Source organism: Humulus lupulus, chromosome 6, assembly GCF_963169125.1.
Source record: "Humulus lupulus chromosome 6, drHumLupu1.1, whole genome shotgun sequence".
NCBI lineage: Eukaryota > Viridiplantae > Streptophyta > Magnoliopsida > Rosales > Cannabaceae > Humulus > Humulus lupulus.
In genome coordinates, this window is record NC_084798.1 from 222986786 (window position 1) to 223009767 (window position 22982).

Below are 22982 nucleotides of genomic sequence, written 5' to 3' on the forward strand. Positions count from 1 at the left end.
ATTTCGTTATATGATTATAATAACGACTATAGACCGTCCGAATGGGTTCAGGTGAGAAGCCCCATCAGTTTCTTCAACTGTGCAAATAAGACAAGTAAAAAATCAGCAAATTTAACAGGAAGCCCCTTCTACTATACTGCTTACAATTACTTCATTGCTGTTAGTTGTGGTGCTTTGGCCAAGTACGAAACAGGGTCGTCCAGGATGGGTGCACTAGCAGCAGTTCCACATGCTCATCATCATTCAATAGTAGTAATAATATTGATTTTAGTAATTGCGACGATGGCGTTAAATGTTGTCGTACTTCTTTAGATATGGGTGACAGCTTCAAAATCTCCATGGATAATGATTCTAGTACGACTCTTGCAACAAATCGTGATAACGAATATTGCAAATATGCATTCCTGATTGATCCTAATGAAATTGATAAATACAAAACATCCCATGGTGATGATCTGGATTATTATGTTCCCGCCCTACTAAGTTGGTCCCTTAATGTTACGTATTTCGACATATTTAAAACAGATGTTATGCCAACCACATCTAGCAGCTTCGACTGCGACGGCAGTGATGTTATTACTTTAAATTCCTCTCTAGATAGGATATACAGTTGTCGCTGCAGATATGAATTTCGAGGGAGTGCGTACGTTCAGGACGGGTGTCAAGGTAATCCTCAATCCACCACTAATCTTTTTAAAATTATTTCGTGTATATATATATATATATATATATTTGGGTGTGTTATTTTAATATTAACCATTAGATTAAGATTAATGGTTTATATTTATAGTTATTAATTAATATTTCTAAAAATAATTTTGATTTTTACCTAATAAAAAAAGTGTATTATTATAAAATATAATATTGTAAAGTTTTCATTTTTCAAATACATTTCAATTTTTAAATATAGCTAGTGTCTATCATTGGAAACAACATTAATTATGGCAAAAAAAAAATAACTAAATTCGAAATTAAAGTAGAAAAAAATTGTTTATGTGTTGGTGACTTGCTATAATTGTTAGTACCCATTTATAAGTAGTAACAATTAAAAAGTCTTCCATATATATTTATATATACTTGAATGTTTTTGTTAGTAATGTAAATAATTAGTTTTTTTTTTAATTTATGCTTTGCTTTGCATATGCTCCATTCTTTTTAATTCTAAAATTAAATAAGTTGTTATAATTTTTTTACTCTTAAATTTTAAAGATGTTCTAATAAATGTGGAGAAAATATACTTTAATTATTTATATTTATGTAAAACACTTGAATGCAAAAGAGATATAAACTTAATTAAAGAGCATATATTTTTTAACATGATAAATGTCATGAATAAGATTATTTGATGTAATTACTTACATTATTTGCTAAATATAATAAAAATATGTAAAACTATAATTTTTTATAATGAATTTTAATATTAAATTTTATAATATTTGTTATAATATGAAAATTATGTTTCAATTTCTATTTATAAATATTATGAACAAATATAATAAAATAATAAATTATTAGAAATAGAAATACATGATCATTTTTTATTTATACATAACTAAAGGACTAAATAAATAAATAAATAAATTGCTTTAGTTGGATAAAGGATATTGTATGTCTATAGAATATTTAATTTATTATTATTTTGACAATATATTATTTAATTATTGATTTTAGATATTAAATTTTATGAAAGTATATGCACGTATTTATTACACAAAAACGTACAAATATGTATTATGTAATGTAAACTCATGGAAATACAAAGATATATATATATCATAATAAATACATAAAAAAATAGTAATATTTATTTCAAATATATATTAACAAGAAAAATAATACAAATTAATTGTCAGATATTAATGAATGCAATGATGAGAAAATCCCGAATCCATGTCATGGAGGCACTACTTGCGTCAACACAATCGGGGGATATCGTTGTAGTTACAAGCACAAATTTATCCTTATAGGTATGGTTTTATATATATACAATGCATATTTATAATTTGGTATGTATGCATGCTTATCAATTCATCATAAAATAATATTTTATAATGCATGCACGGTTAATTAACTAATTTTGTAAAAATAGGGAAAATTCATTCCAACAAAAATAATAATATTGGATATAATAATATATATTAGAACAAAATTTTAAACAGTTATTTGTAAAATTTAAATAATACAAATACATTTTTTTGATAAATTATAAATTTATTTTCTAATAAGGGAAATATTGTTAAAAATTAACTATATAAAGTTTTGAAATTGCAATAATTGGAATTTTGCCACTTTTTTACTCGAACATTACCATAATAAAATAGAGACATTTGCATCCCTTTTTTAAGTGACACAATAGAAATTTCACGTCACTCTACAAAGCAATGTGTGTATGTGGGTCATCTCATAGAGTAAACTTGTTGATATGAATGAAGATTAAACAAAAAAAATACAAAAGATCAATTTTCATAATACCTTAAAAATAAGTTATTGGGATAATTCTATTTATTTATCATAAAATTTTTATTTAAAAATTAAAGTTTTGAAGAGAAATAAAAGCAATATAAAGTTTTATTTAATTTAGGCCAATTTAATATTACAAACTAATTATTAATGTTTTGATTAAAAAAATGCCATATATTTGTGTTTATTTATTCATAACTTGTTAAACAGGAGTTGGGAGTGCTCTTGGAGTCTTAGTACTTGTTTTTGGTACATGGAGACTATACAAATTCATAATGAAAAGAAAAGAAATTAAACAGAAGAAAACATTTTTCAAACGAAATGGTGGCCTTTTGTTGGAACAGCAAATACACTCGAGTGAAAACAATGTCGAGCAAACCAAGTTGTTCGATGCAAAAGAGTTAGAGAAGGCAACGAATAATTTTTGTATAGACAGAGTTCTTGGACAAGGAGGTCAAGGTACTGTGTACAAAGGAATGTTGGAAGATGGAAAGATTGTTGCGATAAAGAAGTCTAAAATAATTGATGAAGCCAAACTATCTGAATTCATTAATGAGGTTGTTATTCTTACGCAAATCAATCATAGAAATGTTGTCAAGCTATTGGGATGTTGTTTGGAGACAGATGTTCCACTTCTAGTTTATGAATTTGTCCCAAACGGAACGCTTTCTGAGTATATTCATGACAAAAATGCAGAGTTTCCTTTTGCTTGGAGCATGCGATTACGAATTGCAACTGAGGTTGCGGGAGCTCTCTCATACTTACACTCAGCAGCTTCTTTTCCAATTTATCATCGAGATGTTAAGTCTACAAACATACTCCTTGATGAAAAATTGAGAGCAAAAGTTGCAGACTTTGGAACATCAAGAACTATTTCCTTAGAGCAAACTCACTTGACCACTTTAGTTTATGGCACATTTGGTTATCTAGATCCTGAATATTTTCAATCTAGTCAATTTACCGATAAAAGTGATGTTTATAGTTTTGGAGTGATTCTTGTTGAGCTCTTGACTGGACAAAAAGCAATATCTGCAGCAAGATCAGAGGAAGGAAGAAGTTTGGCGACATATTTTATAATGACAATGGAGGAAAATAGCAATAGTCTGTTCGACATTCTTGATGGTCAAGTTCTCAAAGAAGCGCCAAAAGAAGAGATCATAGTTGTTGCTGATCTTGCACAGAGATGCTTACATCTGAACGGAAGGAATCGACCTACCATGAAAGAAGTAGCAAAGGAGCTAGAAAAGATACAAGTCATTGATAATAAAGATTCAAAGGGCAGTCAACATAATTATGAAGAGTTAGCGTATGCACAACCTGAAGTTATAGACTACTCTTGGAATGCTTTCACGTCATCAACTTTTGATAGTAATGCTACTAGCTCCTCGTTGCATCAAGAATTACCATTATTATAAGGTATCCATTTTGTAATACTCTTCACTTATATTTTGTTTTTTAAATTTGGATAGTTAAAAAAACAATAATATATATATTTGACTGTTCAATTGTATAATTTGGAATACTTTTTATAGGTTATTGCAGTAGCATAATAATAATTTCTAGAGGTGACTAAGTAACAAAGTAATTTGAATGTGTATATATATGTACTGTTTAATTGATTATAAAGCCAATTGGTTTCTACTTGGGGACGATTTAGTGTTGGGAATGCTTAAGTTTATTATTATAAGTTTAATTAGACAAATAAAAGAATTTTAAAATATTTGGCCGAAGCCTCACAGCCTCTCATTTCTTTGTTTCGTGCAGCTCTCAGCTCTCATTCTCACGCACCCCACTGGTACAGTCTCTCTCTCATTCTCATTTCTCTTATAAATATATATATATATACACAGTAAATTATATGTTATAGTTTTGTATTTTAGAGTTTATAGTGTATGCATAAATTAAATGCAGTAATTAGTTCAAAATGGACTTTGTTTGGCTGATATTGCTGTCATTTTGCAGAAATATATATATTGCTTTTGGATTGAAGTTGGTTCTGATGAGTTGGACTTTATTGTATGGAGTTATCAACTTTTTATTTCATGAGACTTTGTTATGTACATTATTTTATATGGACTTTATTATATATGTACGAGACTTTGAATATTTTAGACTTTTAGGCTTTTATAAGTGTGAGATTTTAGATAATTTAGACTTGTAATCTTTATGTTGAATATTATGTATAATATTGTAGACTTTATTATGCCGGTACGAGATTATTTTGGATGAAGATATGAAGGTTTTATAAAAATTTATTATCAACGATACAAGTAATATGATAATCGAAACAACTCAATTAATTTTACTTTCCAAACAAAATTTTATCTCTTCTTTATTACTTTTTTCTCCTCCATTTTCTTTCTTCCCACTTTTTTTCTCTACCAAATATAGGGTTTGACTTCTTCAAAGTTAGATGACTTCTTTCTTCTTGTTCTTCAAAATTCACACAAAAAAAACCATTTAGTGTAGCAATAATATTCCTTTTCAACTCAAACGAAGGCAATCTCACGTTTAGTATGGGAAGTTTTTGAAAATATCACTTTATTTTTAAAAGCTAATGTATAAAAATATGGCTTTTCCATATATTTGTAAGTTTTACTTGAAGTATTTTGTTTTTGCAATTAACTTTTAAAATATATGGCTGGAGATGATGATGAAGAATTAGTCTTTTTGTAACAATCTTTAAATGAATTGAGAAATAGAGAAAGATACTAACAAAAGAATATACCTGAAATAGATCAAGAATCAAATAAAGACTAAATGATAATTTGATTAAGAAAAAGCCATTGAATATATAAGGTTGATGATGTGCCACTCCATCTGCACTGCATCACATTCTGCTACAAATTTCTATTTATAATGAGAAATGCATTCTCATTGTAGATAATCAAAAGATATATACCTCTTCTTTTCAATTCCCTCCATGATCAATAAACTCTGTATTGAACTGATCAAAACAAATGGAGCTGAGGCTCTGCAAAGAAGAGCCACTTTCGTGTGGTTTGTATAGGTTTTATTATAATAATCTCATTGGATTGACGTTATCCTCTTCTTTATTTTAAACGACAATATTCATGAGAAACCACAATTTCTCGTATAACAAGGCCACACTTTCATAAAACAACAATATATAATAGAAACGACAATGTTCCTACAAAAACGACAATTGTCACCCACCACACTGTCCAAGCCACTGAGCTGAGAGCTAAGAATGGCCTACAGTGTTTTTGTGGAAAACAAGGTCAGAGGAGGAAGGAAGAAGTTTGGCAACATATTTCATGATGACGATGGAGGAAAAGAACATGTCATAACTAAATGACAAACAATTAAATAACCGAGCTGCTTGGATATTACACTTGTTGAGCCCTTGATTGGACAAAAAACAATATCTACAATAAGGGTTAAAAGAAGGAAGATGTTTGGCGACATATTACACAATGACAATGGAGGAAAAAATTAGTCTCTTTGACATTCTTGATGATCAAGTTATCAAAAATGAACCAAAAGAAGAGATCTAAATTGTTGTTGACCTTGCACAGAGATGTTTACATTTGAGTGGAAGGAATCGACCTACCATAAAAAAATTAGCAATGGAACTAGAGATGATACAAATAATTGTTAAAGATTCTAAGGATAGTCAACATAATTATGAAAAGCTATAATATGCACAACCTAAAATTGTGGACTACTCTTGGAATGTTTCAGTCATCGAAAGACCAAATATTGTAGTCCTGTAAGAGCACTTCCAATGGAGAATGTAAAATGTTTTATTCTTTATAATATAGAGAAAAAATGGTTAAATAGTCTTCTAATGAATGGTGTAAACTTATATTTTTTTCACCTAAATGAATAGTATTCCTCTATATGTAATGAAACACTATTCATCAAGCTATAAATATTTTATTATTTTTTATAAACTTTTGTATGTATATATATATATGAGTGTGATACTAGTATATATTTAATTATTTTATTTCTTAAAATGAATAAAATATTTTTAAAAAATATAATATTTAAATGATGTAGAGAAAAAAATAGAGAAGTTGATGTATGATATAATGTAAAAGTTTGAGATAAATTATAATAAAGTATGTTTTGGTGATGTATTTTGTAATATAGAGTGCTCTAACACGTGCAAGTACGAACATACTAGACACCCAAGCAGCAAAGCCAAAGAACCATATCCCAACCATCTTCTAAGCATTAAGAGACTGCACGGTGGAGACATTTCTCAAAGATGCATGGCACATACTGACCTTGAATTGCATTATAAACTTGTTACTGATGTTTTAAATATAGGGTATTTGATATGAATTTCTCTTATTAGATGGTACTAAAATTATTATATTTCAATGTGTTACTAAATTAGTATATAAAAAAAAAGATTAATTTGTATATTATAGAAAATTTATTGACTAAAATAGTGCAGAATGTACCATTTGTTACTAATTTTTTTACAAATATAGGAACAGTATTAAATATGTATATTTCCTGTTTTTTTTATAGTTTGGTTGGTCAGTTATGATTATAGAAACTAAACATGATCACATAAATGGTCCTATCAGATGATGAATAGGCACACAATAGTTTGGTATTTAAATGTCAGTAAAAATGAAAGTTTTAGTATTTTAGCAGTAAATTTCTTAATCAAATATTTGTGTAGTGTTATATTGTAAAACTTATTACAATATAACAATTAGATAACTACTTTATAGTATAATTTATTACAACAAAAATGTAAACATTATAAAATCCATTATTGACAACTAAAGAAAAAGATACACTACTATAAAACTGGGCTTTCCCAACACCCAACCACGACAGTCAATTGCTAAGCGGGACTCTACACCGACAGTTAAAAACTGTAGGCATAGAGAACAACACCGACAACTAATAACTATCACCATTGCTTTTCACTGTCGCTATTGACCCCAATGCCGACAGTTAATTCGAGACCAATGCCGACAGTTAAAATGTGTCGTTATTGACCCCAACGCCGACAGTTAATTCTAGACCAATGCCGACACTTAAAATGTGTCGCTATTGAGCTCAACGCTGACAGTTAATTCGAGACCAATGCCGACAGTTAATAGGTGTCGCTATTGACCCCAACGCCGACAGTTAATAAAATTCCAATACCGACAGTCATAAAATGTCGCCAAAATTCAAATAAAAAATTATAATTAATGAATAGTATAATTTTAAAAATATAAACTAAATTATGTAAATATATATTTATAACAATTATGTATTTATTAAAAAAATTTAAAACTAAATTTTTTATTTCATTTTGTATTTATAATAATTTTTATATCAAAATTTAAATTTATTATTCTTTAACATATTTATAAAATTAATAATATTATTAACTATATTATTCTTTAACACATTTATAAAATGTGTATTAGTTAAAAAAGAGTTGTTTTTTATTAATTGGAAAAATATTGTAAAAAATTTAATGAGTAGTATAATTTTAAAAATAAACTAAATTATGTATATATATTTATAAAAAGTATTAAAAACTTTTAAAACTAGATTTTTTTGTTTCTAAATTTTTCATATTATTATTTTTTTGTATTTATATAATAATTTTTATATCAAAATTTAAATTTATTATTCTTTAACATATTTATAAAATTAATTATATTATTAACTATATTATTCTTTAACACATTTATAAAGTTTGTATTAGTTAAAAAAGAGTTGTTTTTATTAATTGGAAAAATATTGTAAAAAATTTAATGAATAGTATAATTTTTAAAATAAACTAAATTATGTAAATATACATCTTTATAAAAATTATTAAAAACTTTTAAAACTAGATTTTTTTGTTTCTAAATTTTTCATATTATTATTTTTTGTATTTATATAATAATTTTTATGTCAAAATTTAAATTTATTATTCTTTAACATATTTATAAAATTAATTATATTATTAACTATATTATTCTTTAACACATTTATAAAATTTTTATTAGTTAAAAAAGAGTTGTTTTTTATTAATTAAAAAAAGATTGTAAAAAATTTAATGAATAGTATAATTTTAAAAATAAACTAAATTATGTAAATATACATCTTTATAAAAATTATTAAAAACTTTTAAAACTAGATTTTTTTGTTTCTAAATTTTTCATATTATTATTTTTTGTATTTATATAATAATTTTTATGTCAAAATTTAAATTTATTATTCTTTAACATATTTATAAATTAAATTAACTATATTATTCTTTAACACATTTATAAAATTTGTATTCATTAAAAAAGAGTTGTTTTATTAATTGGAAAAATATTGTAAAAAAATTTAATATATAAATTTATTAGTTATGATTTTTTTTATTAATATATATATATGTTTAAATATTTTTTTTATAAGCTGTCGCTATTGGAGGCAATCTGATCCCAATCTGATCCTTCACTTGGAGAATGTATGTGAAATTCTTACCTCAGATTCGAGCTAGAACCACCACGCATGTCACATATACACAGGGTGCAGTTTTCTTACCTCAGATTCGAGCTAGAACCAATATAAGAATGACCCTTGAGAACGATCAACCTTTAAGCCCTTAGCGGTCACCTAATCATAACCAAATATGGGATACCATCAATAAAAATGATCAACATAGGTTACCAAACCAAAATCTAGCCTCCAGGACATCAATCCAAACCAATCCAAGTAGTAGGAACACTCCCGAGGCCTATAGCTAAGTTCTCGGGGTCAAAACGAGCAAACGGGGTGAAAACAGGGCAACGGTTGCGGCCCTGGCACCTTGGGCCGCGGCCCCCAGAATTTCCTGAAGCAAGCGCCGCGGCGCCCAACACCAAGGGCCGCGACGCCCAGCAAAGTCAGAACCCTTCTCCTTCTTCATCGAGCTAGGGCCGCGGCGCCCAAGAACAGGGCTGCGACCCCCAACTCTGGGCCATTCCCAAACATATTTTCAACTTCTAAAAGCTTCCAAAATCATACCCAAACATATCCCAATCATAAAAAAAAAGTTCCCAAGCTTCCCAAAGCTCCATAACCCTCAAAACCCAAGGTTTAAACCAACCAAAAACTGAACAATTCACAAAGTCCAATTCTAAGCTTAAAAACTTTAGAAACTCAAAACTTCAAACTTAGATTACCTTTGATTGGGTTGTTTTTCGTCAAATCCTTCGGTTAAGAAGCTTCTAATCTTTCTTAGGATCGCTATGCCTCGACCCTCGCTTGATTTCGACTCCTAGAACTCGAAATTCCTTTAAGAAAGCTTCGAACAGTAAAATAAGCTATCGGGAAGGGAGAGAGAGATTTTCTAACGTACGTTCTTATCTGACAAGCTACTTCAAGCTTAAGTAACCTCAAATAAAACCTAGTGCTCGGGGTCCCGAAAACACCCCCAGGGACATTATAGTCAAAACTTCCAGAATTCCATCCTGATCCCAAATACTCCCAATTACCATCAAATAAACATTCTATTACCCAATAATTGACCCCGTTATGACAAAATCGCTAACTCATAATCTAGGATCATCTCATGCCGAATAGCTGGAATATATCTCCACAATAATAAAATCTCATTCACAAATTACAATATGCACCCAATTTACAAGTATGCCCTCAACAGGCCAAATTACCAAAATGCCCTTATAATTATAAATACACCCATATGCATGCATTTTATCATCATGTAATAATATAATTCACATTAACATGCATATGATCATTTAATACCATGATAAATCAATTATGACCTCCCAGCCTCCTAATCAAGGTCCTAAACCCTATTAGGAAATTTGGGGCATTACAGGCTCTAAACCCTTCCAAAACACACTTGCATTATTCCAAAATATATACTAAAACTATAGCTTAAAAATAAATAAATATAAACTATAGTCTAGGTACCAAAATAATGCTACCATAGCTAATAATGTGTCTATGATTTTATGTGAGTCCTTCCAACATAAAATCATGACTTTGATCTCATAAATATCACTTGGATTATTCAAAGACTCTTAGTGCATAAGTCACAAAATCATAGTCTAAAATGATGCTATGATTTTATGTGGATTTCAAACACATAAAATCTTATACTAAAACTCTTTGAACAAGATGTCCATCTTAGATTTATTTCACATCTAAGTCCTCACGCTATGGTCTAAAGCGATCAACTCACATTTCTTTAATTAAAATAATATTCACCAAATGTTGTTTTAATTATTATTCATACTCTTAATAAAAAAAATTAATTCATAGAATAATTTTTACATAAAACAAATTAAACAAAATAAAAGAAAAAATCTAGGTTATTACACCCTTCCCACCTTAAAAGAAGTTTGTCCTCGAAATTTTTCTTACCCAAATATCTCGTGATACTTTTTGCGCATGTCATCCTCCAGCTCCCAAGTAGCTTCTTCAACCGCGCTATTGCTCCACGGGACTTTAATTAGGGGTATCCTTTTAGTTCTCAACTCTTTGATTCCTCGTTCCAGTATCTTAACTGGTTTAACTTCATAACTTAAGTCCGGTTGCAGCTCTAGCGGTTCATAACTAAGCACATGGGACTGATCTGACACATACTTTCTGAGCATGCAGATATGAAACACATTGTGGGTACTGGCCAATGCGGGAGGTAGGGCTAAACGATAAGCAACTGGTCCTATCCTCTCAAGGATCTCAAAAGGATCCACATATCTGGGACTTAACTTCCCATTTTTTCCCAAACCTCTTAACACTTTTTGTTGGCGAGACCTTCAAGAAGACTTTGTCTCCTACCTTGAACTCGATGTCCCACCTTTTGGCATTGGCATAACTTTGTTGTCTACTCTGAGTTGTGAGCATATGCTTTCTTATTATTTCTATAGCACTTGTAGCCTCAAGCACCAATTCTGGCCCAGCTAATCGCCTCTCTCCTATCTCATCCCAATCTAAGGGTGAGCGACACTTCCTGCCATAAAGCATCTCATATGGGGAAATTCTGATGGTTGTTTGGTAACTATTATTGCACGCGATTCCATGTGGTACACGTACTCCTTCTAAGAACCCTCAAACTCTAAGGCGCACGCTTGCAACATATCCTCTAGTATCTGGATGGTTCTTTCAGACTGCCCATCTGTTTGCGGGTGAAAGGTTGTGCTGAGTTTCAACTTCGTACCCATTGCCTCTTGCAAGCTTTCCCAGAAACTTGATGTGAACCTTGGGTCTCTGTTTGAAACTATGAATATTGGTACACCATGCAGTCGGATTATCTCTTTCTTATACAACCTTGCAAATTGATCCATAATCTACGTCATTTTCATCGAAATAAAATGAGATGACTTAGTAAGGCGGTCCACTACCACCAAACTGCATCGTGACGCTGTGTAGTCACTGGTAGACCATGAAGTCCATAGCAATCTCTTCCCATTCCATACTGGTATTGTAGCACCCACATTATTTTGATATATATAGCCAATAATCACATGATTGCATTGCATTACATATCATACAATATGTATAATTTGAGCATATGCATATTCTTATAAGTGTTTTCATGTATAAGTATAAAAGTTGTGTATGTGATGTCTATATGTATGCTCAATATTATTAACCTTGTGGCATTTGAGTTGTCTTTTATGGGTGTTTGATGTGCTCAAGATATAAGAAAGTATGAAAAATATGGACAAGGCATGGAATTAAGTGTTGAAAGTGAGATATAGAAGGCAAAATAGGTTAAGTAGTGGAAAATAGTACAATGTCGATTACTAGTATTTCGGTGTAAAATTGAGTATTTATGGATTTACCAAATGTAATCGAGGTAGGATTAAGGTCTCATTGATGATGTAAAAATGATTTTAGAACCATTAGATCAATTCTTGATGGGAGGTATACATAATCAGTGGTATGGATGCAAAGTCAAAACGAGCTTAGCATAAGTGCGCTACGCTCGATCGGGTAAGCATAACTATTGGGTATGAAGTCATATGGACCTAAGGTTTGGTGTGAGTGTTTTACACATAAGGATAATAGGCCTAGCAGATGATTAAGTCGAAATTATTGAAGTGATAAGGTTTTCATAAGTCAAAAGGTGAAATGATGAGATGAAAGGTGTCAACTTTTGACAATAAGGCTAAATCATTGAAAATAAGGAATTTTCATCAAACCTTATCACTTTGCACGACCATTATTCTGAAAAACAGAGAGAAAAGAAAACCAAAAACCATTTCTTGGCTGGTTTGAAGAAATTCTAAGGAGATCCAAGTGAAAGCAAAGCCAAAGAAGTAGATTAAGCTTAGTTCTAGCCTTTTTATGGTAAGTTCTTGTACTTGGAAGTTAAACTATGTTTTTGAATTTTTCTGAGAACTTATATATGGTGTTTTATCATTTTTAAGATATTTCTTGGGGTTTCCAAGTGGTTTGAGGTTTAGAAAAGCTTGAAGAGATTGTTTTCGCCGAAAAGTTGCTCGGTAAGTGAAATTTTGTGTTTTATGAGGTTTTTGGGGTTCTTGGAGTACAAGATGATTTTTGGTTATTTGATTGAGTTTATAAGAGAGTATATATGTTTATAAATGTTTGAATATATGTGGAGACTCATTTAATTTGGGTGATGATCTAGGAGATAAGAATTTTATCAAAATCGGTATATGATAACTTTATGATGAATCATGTTGGTATTTGGGATATATGGTTATGGCAGGTTAATTGATGTTGATTATTGGTGTATTTTGATATTTGAGGATAGCTAAAATTAAGGGGAAACTCTGTCAAAATTTCCCCAAATGTCTAAGATAAATCTAATGCTCGATCTAGGTGGTTTAAGGCATTTTAGGCATGTTTTGGGTATGAAATTTGATATGAAGTCTTATGGGTATTTTTTAAATGAGAGTTCAATGTATTACTGCCATTATTATGATGAGAAATCCATTCTATTGTCAGGATAAGCACATCAATACCTAAGACATCACTTGTTACACGGTGAAATATATTGTGGACAAAAGGTAAGTAAAGTACTCAACTGCAACACAAGAATTATGTGTTATGTGAAAGTATGCATTATATGAATATTTTGTGAGTAAGTGGTATTAACATACAGTGACACTTCATCATAAATTTGTATGCATGGCATAATAGTGATATGGTAAATTATTATATGATATAAGACCATGCATGATATTATGATGATTAATTATATGATGCCTTTGCAAGTTTTGTGCAACATAAAAGAAAGTTGTAATAAGAAGTTTAAGTTCAGTGCCACTGTTTTGAAAAGGCAAATGAAAGTGTTAATAAGTGTAAACGGAGGCCTATAGTAGGCTTATAGTGGCTGCCCAATAATTTGGGCTAGGTTTAGTGAACCAATTATATTGTTTGCCATATTTCCGTTTTTATTTCTCCTCCATATGAGTTATTGTTATATGTATTGACACCACAGTGTGTGGCCGCCTTAACTCTTGAGCCTGACGGGGCAACGATGGAATAAGGTTTTTTAATGTGCCCTACTGTGGTGAAGGCTAGCCGGAGGAGAACCCATGGGATTTTGTATTATATGTGTAACAAGCCCTGCAGGCATTGACCAATTCAAACAGTGTGCACAATATTAAGGGGCCCAAAATTTAAAAAAAAAGAAGTTGTATATGTCCATTGATATTGGGTAATCATTAGCATTGCATGCATTACTTTGCTTACTGAGCTTTAGGCTCACAGTTGTCTTGTGTTGCAGGTAGAGAAAGAAATATGTGAATGGCATGAGGAGAACTGAAGCATGGTCCTGACCCTGATTTGTACATATGAACACATCGACCTTTTTGTGGGTTATTTCAGTTATCAGTGAGATGTTTGTAATAAAGTGTGAAGTTATGTTTTGAAAATAAATTGGGTTATTTAATACTTATGTATAATATGTTTGAGACACACTTTATGTTTAATGTAAATAAGGTGAAATAAGTTTTCAAGTTTTAAAAAAAAAAAAAAAAAAAAAAAAAATGTCCAGACTTCCGCAGAAATAAATTATGATATAGTTTTAAAACGTAACACCTCAAATATGGTTTTTAACTAAAATAAGTGAGGGTGTTTCAAGTTGGTATCAGAGCGCCATGGTTAAAATGTTCTTGTAGACCGTTCATATGTACACATTGAGGAAAGGATAATGCTCAGTTTATGTGTAAGTTTTATGTGTGCATTTATTATGTGCTGGTTGCATGCATCATGTGCTTTATTGGCTAAATGACATAAGTTATGGACATTTTGTCTTAAAAGATATATAATAACACAGATGGATCATGAACATGGTATGGGGGCTACTGAAGGCTCTTGCAGCAATAAATATGAACAAGAAATGGCTCAACTTCGAGCGGTGGTGAATAGACAGGCTGAACAAATTGAGAAGTTGTTAGCAGAACAACGACAAAGGCAAGCACCAACACCACCTACTGAAACTCCAACACCTCCACAAGCTCCACCTCCACAAGCTCCACCTGCAGTGCACCCCATGGAACCATTATATGAACGGTTCCGAAAACAACGCCCACCAGTATTTGAAGGTAGCACTGACCCACTTGACGCACAAGACTGGAAGAGTTCTTTAGAAGACATCTTTGAGTTCATGCAACTAAGTGACAGGGAAAAAGTTTCTTGTGCTGCACATACACTTAAAAAGGATGCTAAGATCTGGTGGGAAGTGGTTAAGCAGACTAGAGAAGTGAATCAGATGACTTGGGCAGAATTTGAACTGGTCTTCAATGAGAAGTTTTATAATGAAGCTGTGTTGACTGCCAAAGTAAGTGAGTTCACTAGATTGCAACAGGGGAATCTATCAGTGGCTGAGTACGCCAGGACATTTGACCGGTTAGCCAAGTTTGCACCAGACTTGGTTAACACTGAAACTAGTAGAGTGAATCGCTTCCTGGATGGTCTACAACCAGAATTGGCTAGAGATGTAGATATGGGACGTACAGGGCCTCTTTCTTATGCTCAGGCTGTGGAGAAAGCTTTGAGAGCTGAACATAGAGAAGAAAAAATAACAAAAGCTAAAGCTGCTACTAGCACGCCTCGTAGAGACACTCCATTCAACAAAGAACAAAGCCGCTTTCACAATGACAACAAAAGAGGGGCCCAGAATTTCCAATTTAGACAAGGACAGAATAAGAAATTTAAAGGAGGTCAGCAAAACAGGCAACCTGGATTCCAACAAATGCCACGATGTCAAACTTGTGGAAAGAATCATTTCGGGGAGTGCAGGCTTCTAACTAAGAGCTGCTTCAAATGTGGCAAGGGGGATCATTTTATCAAAGATTGTCCATTGATGAAGAACCAACAAATGAAGGATGAACCTCAGAGGACAAATGCTAGGGTGTTCACGATTACTCAGGCTGATGCTGATACCAACAACTCTGTTGTGTCAGGTGATATTTTTGCATCTGGTATTCTCACTCATGCATTAATAGATTCAGGTGCCACGCATTCATTTGCATCATTGACATATGTAAAAAGGTTGGGTGGATCGTGTGAAAAATTGTCAGAAGTTTTTAGTACAATGTTACCATCTGGAGAGATTCTGTATTCTACTCATTGGTTGAGGGGGGTTCCTATTTGCATTGATGGTAGGGAATTATATGCTGATCTAATAATGTTAGAGATGGCCGATTATGAGGTGATTTTGGGTATGGATTGGCTTTCAAAGTATAATGCCACTATTGATTGTAGAAGGAAAACAGTGATATTTAAGCCTTCGGAGGAAGATGAGTTTATGTTTACTGGAGCGACATCGAAAGGTTGCATTCCATTAATTTCTGCTATGAAGGCCAGGCGACTGTTGGAAAGTGGATGTGTGGGTTATCTCGCCAGTGTGGTTGACACGTATAAGGAGCAAAAGTTAAAACCGGAAGATGTACCGGTAGTTAGAGATTTCTTAGAAGTATTTCCAGAAGATTTACCGGGATTGCCTCCAGACAGAGAAATTGAATTTGTGATTGAGCTACTTCCTGGTACAGCCCCTGTGTCCAAGGCACCTTATAGAATGGCACCAGCAGAACTAAAGGAATTAAAGATACAGTTGCAAGAACTCCTGGATAAAAAGTTTATCAGGCCTAGTTTTTCACCATGGGGAGCTCCGGTGCTATTTGTGAAGAAAAAGGATGGGACGATGCGAATGTGTATTGATTATAGAGAATTGAACAAGTTGACAATCAAGAATAAGTATCCACTTCCTAGAATTGATGATCTTTTTGATCAATTACAAGGAAGAGGAGTGTTTTCAAAGATTGATTTGAGATCTGGGTATCATCAATTAAAGATTAGAGAAGAGGATGTACCAAAGACCGCATTTCGAACTCGGTATGGCCATTATGAGTTCCTTGTGATGCCATTTGGATTAACTAATGCTCCAGCTGCATTCATGGACTTGATGAACAGGGTGTTTAAGGACTACCTTGATAAGTTTGTAATAGTGTTTATTGATGATATCTTGGTGTATTCTCGATCCCAAGAAGAACATGAGGAACATTTGAGGTTGACGTTGGAGAAATTAAAAGAAAAACAACTCTATGCGAAATTTAAGAAATGTGAATTTTGGCTAGAGAAGGTGGCATTTTTGGGCCATATAGTCTCAAAAGATGGTATTGCGGTGGATCCATCAAAGATTGAAGCTGTTAGTAAGTGGAATAGACCAACAAATGTTTCAGAAGTAAGGAGTTTTCTGGGATTAGCAGGCTATTACCGAAGATTTGTTGAAGGATTTTCCAAGATAGCAATGCCATTGACACAACTCACGAGGAAGAATCATAAGTTTGAATGGACTGAAGCTTGTGAGAAAAGTTTTCAAGATTTGAAGCAAAGATTGGTTTCTGCTCCAGTACTTACTATTCCATCTGGATCAGGAGGACTTGTGATTTATAGTGACGCTTCAAAGCAAGGTTTAGGGTGTGTGTTGATGCAGAATGGCAAAGTCATAGCTTATGCTTCTAGACAATTGAAGGACTATGAACAGAAGTATCCAACACATGATCTGGAGTTGGCAGCAGTTGTTTTTGCACTAAAGATTTGGAGACATTATCTGTATGGTGAGAAGTGCGAAATATATACCGATCATAAAAGTCTCAAGTATTTCTTCACTCAGAAGGAATTAAATATGAGACAAAGGAGATGGTTGGAGCTAGTGAAGGATTATGACTGTCAAATACTTTATCATCCTGGAAAAGCAAATGTAGTTGCAGACGCACTGAGTAGAAAGTCTCATGGTAATGTGTCATTTTTGAGGAAACTGACAAGACCACTTCAGGAGGACATGTGCAGAGCGGAGATTGAGGTGATCACAGGAAGATTATCAGTGATGACTATTCAGTCTACCTTGTTAGAGAGAATCAAACAAGGTCAATGTGAGGATCCTTACTTGGTGGAACAAAAAGGTGAATTGGAAAGTGGGAAGGTCAATGAGTTTAGTGTGTCATGTAATGGGATGCTAAAGTTCAAGGAAAGAGTTTGTGTCCCTAATAATGAGGAGTTGAAGAGAGAAATCCTTACCGAAGCTCACAATACCTTGTATTCAGTACATCCGGGGACGACCAAGATGTTTAATGACTTGAAAAGACACTACTGGTGGCCCAACATGAGAAAGGATGTGGTCGAGTTTGTAGCCAAGTGTTTAACCTGTCAACAAGTGAAAGCTGAACATCAGAAACCTGCTGGTTTACTACAACCAATACGGATACCAGAGTGGAAATGGGAAGAGATTACTATGGATTTTGTAGTTGGATTGCCAAAGACTTCTAAACAACATGATGCTATCTGGGTTATAGTAGACCGATATACCAAATCAGCACACTTTCTTCCGGTACGCATGACTTATACTATGGATCAGTGGGCTGAATTATATGTTCAAGAGGTTGTTAGACTTCATGGAGTGCCAGTATCTATAATTTCAGACCGGGATGCTCGATTTACTTCATTGTTTTGGGAAAGTTTGCAGAGAGCATTGGGCACAAAATTGAAGTTTACTACGGCATATCACCCCCAATCTGATGGACAATCTGAAAGGACCATTCAAACTCTTGAAGATATGCTTCGAGCTTGTGTCCTAGATTTTCAAGGATCATGGGAGAAGTATTTGTGTCTGATAGAGTTTTCTTATAACAATAGCTTTCATGCAACGATTGGTGTAGCACCGTATGAAATGTTATATGGCAGAAAATGCAGATCACCAATTCATTGGGATGAAATGGGAGAAAGAAAGTATCTTGGTCCAGATCTGGTCAGAAGGACAACTGAAGCAGTGGAGAAGATAAGAAAAAGAATGTTAACTGCTCAGAGTAGGCAAAAGAGTTACGCTGATCGAAAGCGAAGAGATGTGGAGTTCAACATTGGGGACAAGGTATTTCTGAAAATTGCCCCTATGAAAGGAGCAATGAGGTTTGGAAAGAAAGGGAAATTAAGCCCAAGATTTATTGGACCTTTTGAAGTATTGGAAAAGGTGGGAAAGGTAGCCTATAGACTGGCATTACCGCCATCACTTTCAAATGTCCACGATGTTTTTCATGTCTCATTATTGAGAAAATACGTGCCAGATCCTTCACATGTGCTAAACTACGAGCCAATAGAAGTTGAACAAGACCTAGCATATGAAGAAAAACCAGTGAAAATTCTTGACAGAAAAGAGAAAGAGTTGAGAAATAAGAAGATTTCACTGGTTAAGGTCTTGTGGAGAAGTTCAAACATTGAGGAAATGACATGGGAACGGGAAGATGAAATGAGATCTAAATACCCAGAGATATTTGGGTAAGAGAAATTTCGAGGACGAAATTTTTATAAGGTGTAGAGGATTGTAGCACCCACATTATTTTGATATATATAGCCAATAATCACATGATTGCATTGCATTACATATCATACAATATGTATAATTTGAGCATATGCATATTCTTATAAGTGTTTTCATGTATAAGTATAAAAGTTGTGTATGTGATGTCTATATGTATGCTCAATATTATTAACCTTGTGGCATTTGAGTTGTCTTTTATGGGTGTTTGATGTGCTCAAGATATAAGAAAGTATGAAAAATATGGACAAGGCATGGAATTAAGTGTTGAAAGTGAGATATAGAAGGCAAAATAGGTTAAGTAGTGGAAAATAGTACAATGTCGATTACTAGTATTTCGGTGTAAAATTGAGTATTTATGGATTTACCAAATGTAATCGAGGTAGGATTAAGGTCTCATTGATGATGTAAAAATGGTTTTAGAACCATTAGATCAATTCTTGATGGGAGGTATACATAATCAGTGGTATGGATGCAAAGTCAAAACGAGCTTAGCATAAGTGCGCTACGCTCGATCAGGTAAGCATAACTATTGGGTATGAAGTCATATGGACCTAAGGTTTGGTGTGAGTGTTTTACACATAAGGATAATAGGCCTAGCAGATGATTAAGTCGAAATTATTGAAGTGATAAGGTTTTCATAAGTCAAAAGGTGAAATGATGAGATGAAAGGTGTCAACTTTTGACAATAAGGCTAAATCATTGAAAATAAGGAATTTTCATCAAACCTTATCACTTTGCACGACCATTATTCTGAAAAACAGAGAGAAAAGAAAACCAAAAACCATTTCTTGGCTGGTTTGAAGAAATTCTAAGGAGATCCAAGTGAAAGCAAAGCCAAAGAAGTAGATTAAGCTTAGTTCTAGCCTTTTTATGGTAAGTTCTTGTACTTGGAAGTTAAACTATGTTTTTGAATTTTTCTGAGAACTTATATATGGTGTTTTATCATTTTTAAGATATTTCTTGGGGTTTCCAAGTGGTTTGAGGTTTAGAAAAGCTTGAAGAGATTGTTTTCGCCGAAAAGTTGCTCGGTAAGTGAAATTTTGTGTTTTATGAGGTTTTTGGGGTTCTTGGAGTACAAGATGATTTTTGGTTATTTGATTGAGTTTATAAGAGAGTATATATGTTTATAAATGTTTGAATATATGTGGAGACTCATTTAATTTGGGTGATGATCTAGGAGATAAGAATTTTATCAAAATCGGTATATGATAACTTTATGATGAATCATGTTGGTATTTGGGATATATGGTTATGGCAGGTTAATTGATGTTGATTATTGGTGTATTTTGATATTTGAGGATAGCTAAAATTAAGGGGAAACTCTGTCAAAATTTCCCCAAATGTCTAAGATAAATCTAATGCTCGATCTAGGTGGTTTAAGGCATTTTAGGCATGTTTTGGGTATGAAATTTGATATGAAGTCTTATGGGTATTTTTTAAATGAGAGTTCAATGTATTACTGCCATTATTATGATGAGAAATCCATGCTATTGTGTAGAGTCCAAGAACTTTACTTAGCTAAGATAGATAATAGTATGATAGTATTTATAGCATTATCTTTGTTATTGTGGATTTTTGGTTCAGACCGGGAATTATTTGGACACTCATAGTAGTACTTATAGATTTTCTAAGTTTAATCTATAGTTTAAGAATATTAAGTTAACCTAAGGTTTGATTAATGTGACTGATATTAAGGATTATATTATTATATTATAAGGTTTAGACATCAACCAATAGGATTTTAAGCACATGTTTTGAATGGTAATTAAGGATTAAGATTTTTGAGGATTAAATATAATAAGGAGTAAAGTTTGAATGTTATAGGGTCAGTCAGCAGCTTTGAGTACGTTGAGGGCTTAGTCAAGGCTGTTTACTCCATTCAAACTTAGCTAAAAATGTGTAATTTCGTGTTTAAATATTCAGCGAGTGCCGATATATCGCAGCTATAGGGGGCGATATGTCGCAGCACGTAGATACGGAAAACACGAAACGATGCACGGTCGCCTCGGGCATACTGGCCCAGGCGATATATCGCCTACAGGGGGCGATATATCGCCTCCTTCAGCATATGTTCAATTGTTTTTGAATTCTTTTCCTTTCAGCCATTCAAACTTCTTCATAAGTCCAGCATCTTTTGAACGAGTCTTCAGCCTCTGCTGAACGATTATTCAAATGATTTTCACTTAAAAAGCCATTATTTTTATTCAAGTAAAATCAAGATACTTTCATTCCAAAACTCTATAAATAGGACCTAGTACCCAGCCATTATTCACCATTTGCTCTAAGTTCAGAAGCTGCTAGTGTTAAGTGAGTGTGAGAGTGTAAACACCTGGTTTGGGGAAAAATCATAAGCTTAAACATCATAAGCTTATCAAACACTTTGGGAAGTGAGTTCTATAGTATTTCGGTTGTGGTTAGATTGATCTTGCAAATCATTGAGGTAACCAAAACTCTAGTTCCTTTCTGTATTATGTTTCCTTTCTCTTAGTCTTCTACTCAATTTCCTAACCTCATTCTTATTTTGGTTAGGGAATCCAAGTTCTTAAGCACTTAAGTTGTGGTAAGCATATTTTCTTTTAATGGTTTAGTCTTCCTATTCTCTTTCATTTCATCTTCTTCTTAAGACTCACTCTTTCTTATGGTTTTAGGAGTGTTCCAAAAGTCCTAACTCAGTCCATTATATCCCGGTAACTTTGGTAAGGAAAATAGGCTAGAATCAACATGTTATGTGCTTATGTTATCTATATGATTTATGTTAGTAAAAGTGTTATGATATGTATATGTGTATGTTTGTAGGCTTGGGCATATGACCCATATGACTAACAAGACCCCAAATGGGTTATGGGCATATGACCTACTTAGCTAGTAGGACCCCACTAATCCCATGGGCATATGCTTGTTTAGTCTATGGGACCCCAAGTAATAATGGCCATTATAATAAGTGAATTATGTGTTATGATATGTCTTTACGTTATTATGAAATTATGTTTATGTTTATGACTATGTGTTAGATTTTCCTTGCTGGGCATTAGGCTCACTCCTTTCTGTTTATGTGCAGGAAATAAGCTTTAGAGGCGGAAAGATTCGTGACGCTTAGAGGATGTGTATCGATGGTGAATGGAGTCAAGGGGCCGAGCGTTATTCGATTCGAGGATGTAGTCTTGTTTATGTTTTTTATGGTTTTAAATGTACTTTCCGCATTTTCTATGTAACTCTTTTTAGTTTTTAAGTTATTTTTGTTTTAAAGACAATGGGTACCCATATCCTACTTATTTTATGAAAGTAACCTTTGTTTCCATAAGTTTTCAATAAAATTATGGTATTTCCGCAAAAATGTAAGTTTTATGTATAGATTCGTTAATGGTCCAAGTAGTCTAGATTAGTGGGTCGTTACAGTTGGTATCAGAGACAACGGTTCCTTCGCATGAAGTTCTCCTTGATACACATGCTCAAAGCTCCGAATCGGACCGCCAAGTAAGTGTTTAAGTTACAAGTTACAAGTTACTTTGTCTATGTGTGTAGCTAACAACTTTAGTGTTTATGTTTCAGTTAAGAATGAATTGAGCTTTAAGCAATGAGGATATCCGAGCCATTAAGGCTTTAAAAAGAATAAGGGAGCCAAGAAACACCGTAGGAGCACTAGAAAAGATCACTCGAAGATTGATCTTGTTCCACAAAGAGATAGGTCACCTTCAAGAGTCTAAGCAAATCATGATGAGAGCTGCAGAACAATATGTCCTAGTAATTAGGCTTTTAA

The 22982-nt window shown here is 32.8% G+C and overlaps 1 protein-coding gene across 1 annotated transcript; it reads left to right on the forward strand.

Moving 5' to 3' along the window:
• Positions 1-314: 314 nt before the first annotated feature.
• LOC133786208 (wall-associated receptor kinase-like 10) lies at positions 315-4260 on the forward strand. The gene is made up of 4 exons (XM_062225409.1): positions 315-666; positions 1854-1967; positions 2671-3876; positions 4225-4260. Exons 1-3 carry the CDS (start codon positions 315-317, stop codon positions 3873-3875), a joined length of 1671 nt encoding a protein of 556 aa, XP_062081393.1. The 3' UTR covers position 3876; positions 4225-4260.
• The last annotated feature ends 18722 nt before the right edge of the window (positions 4261-22982 follow it).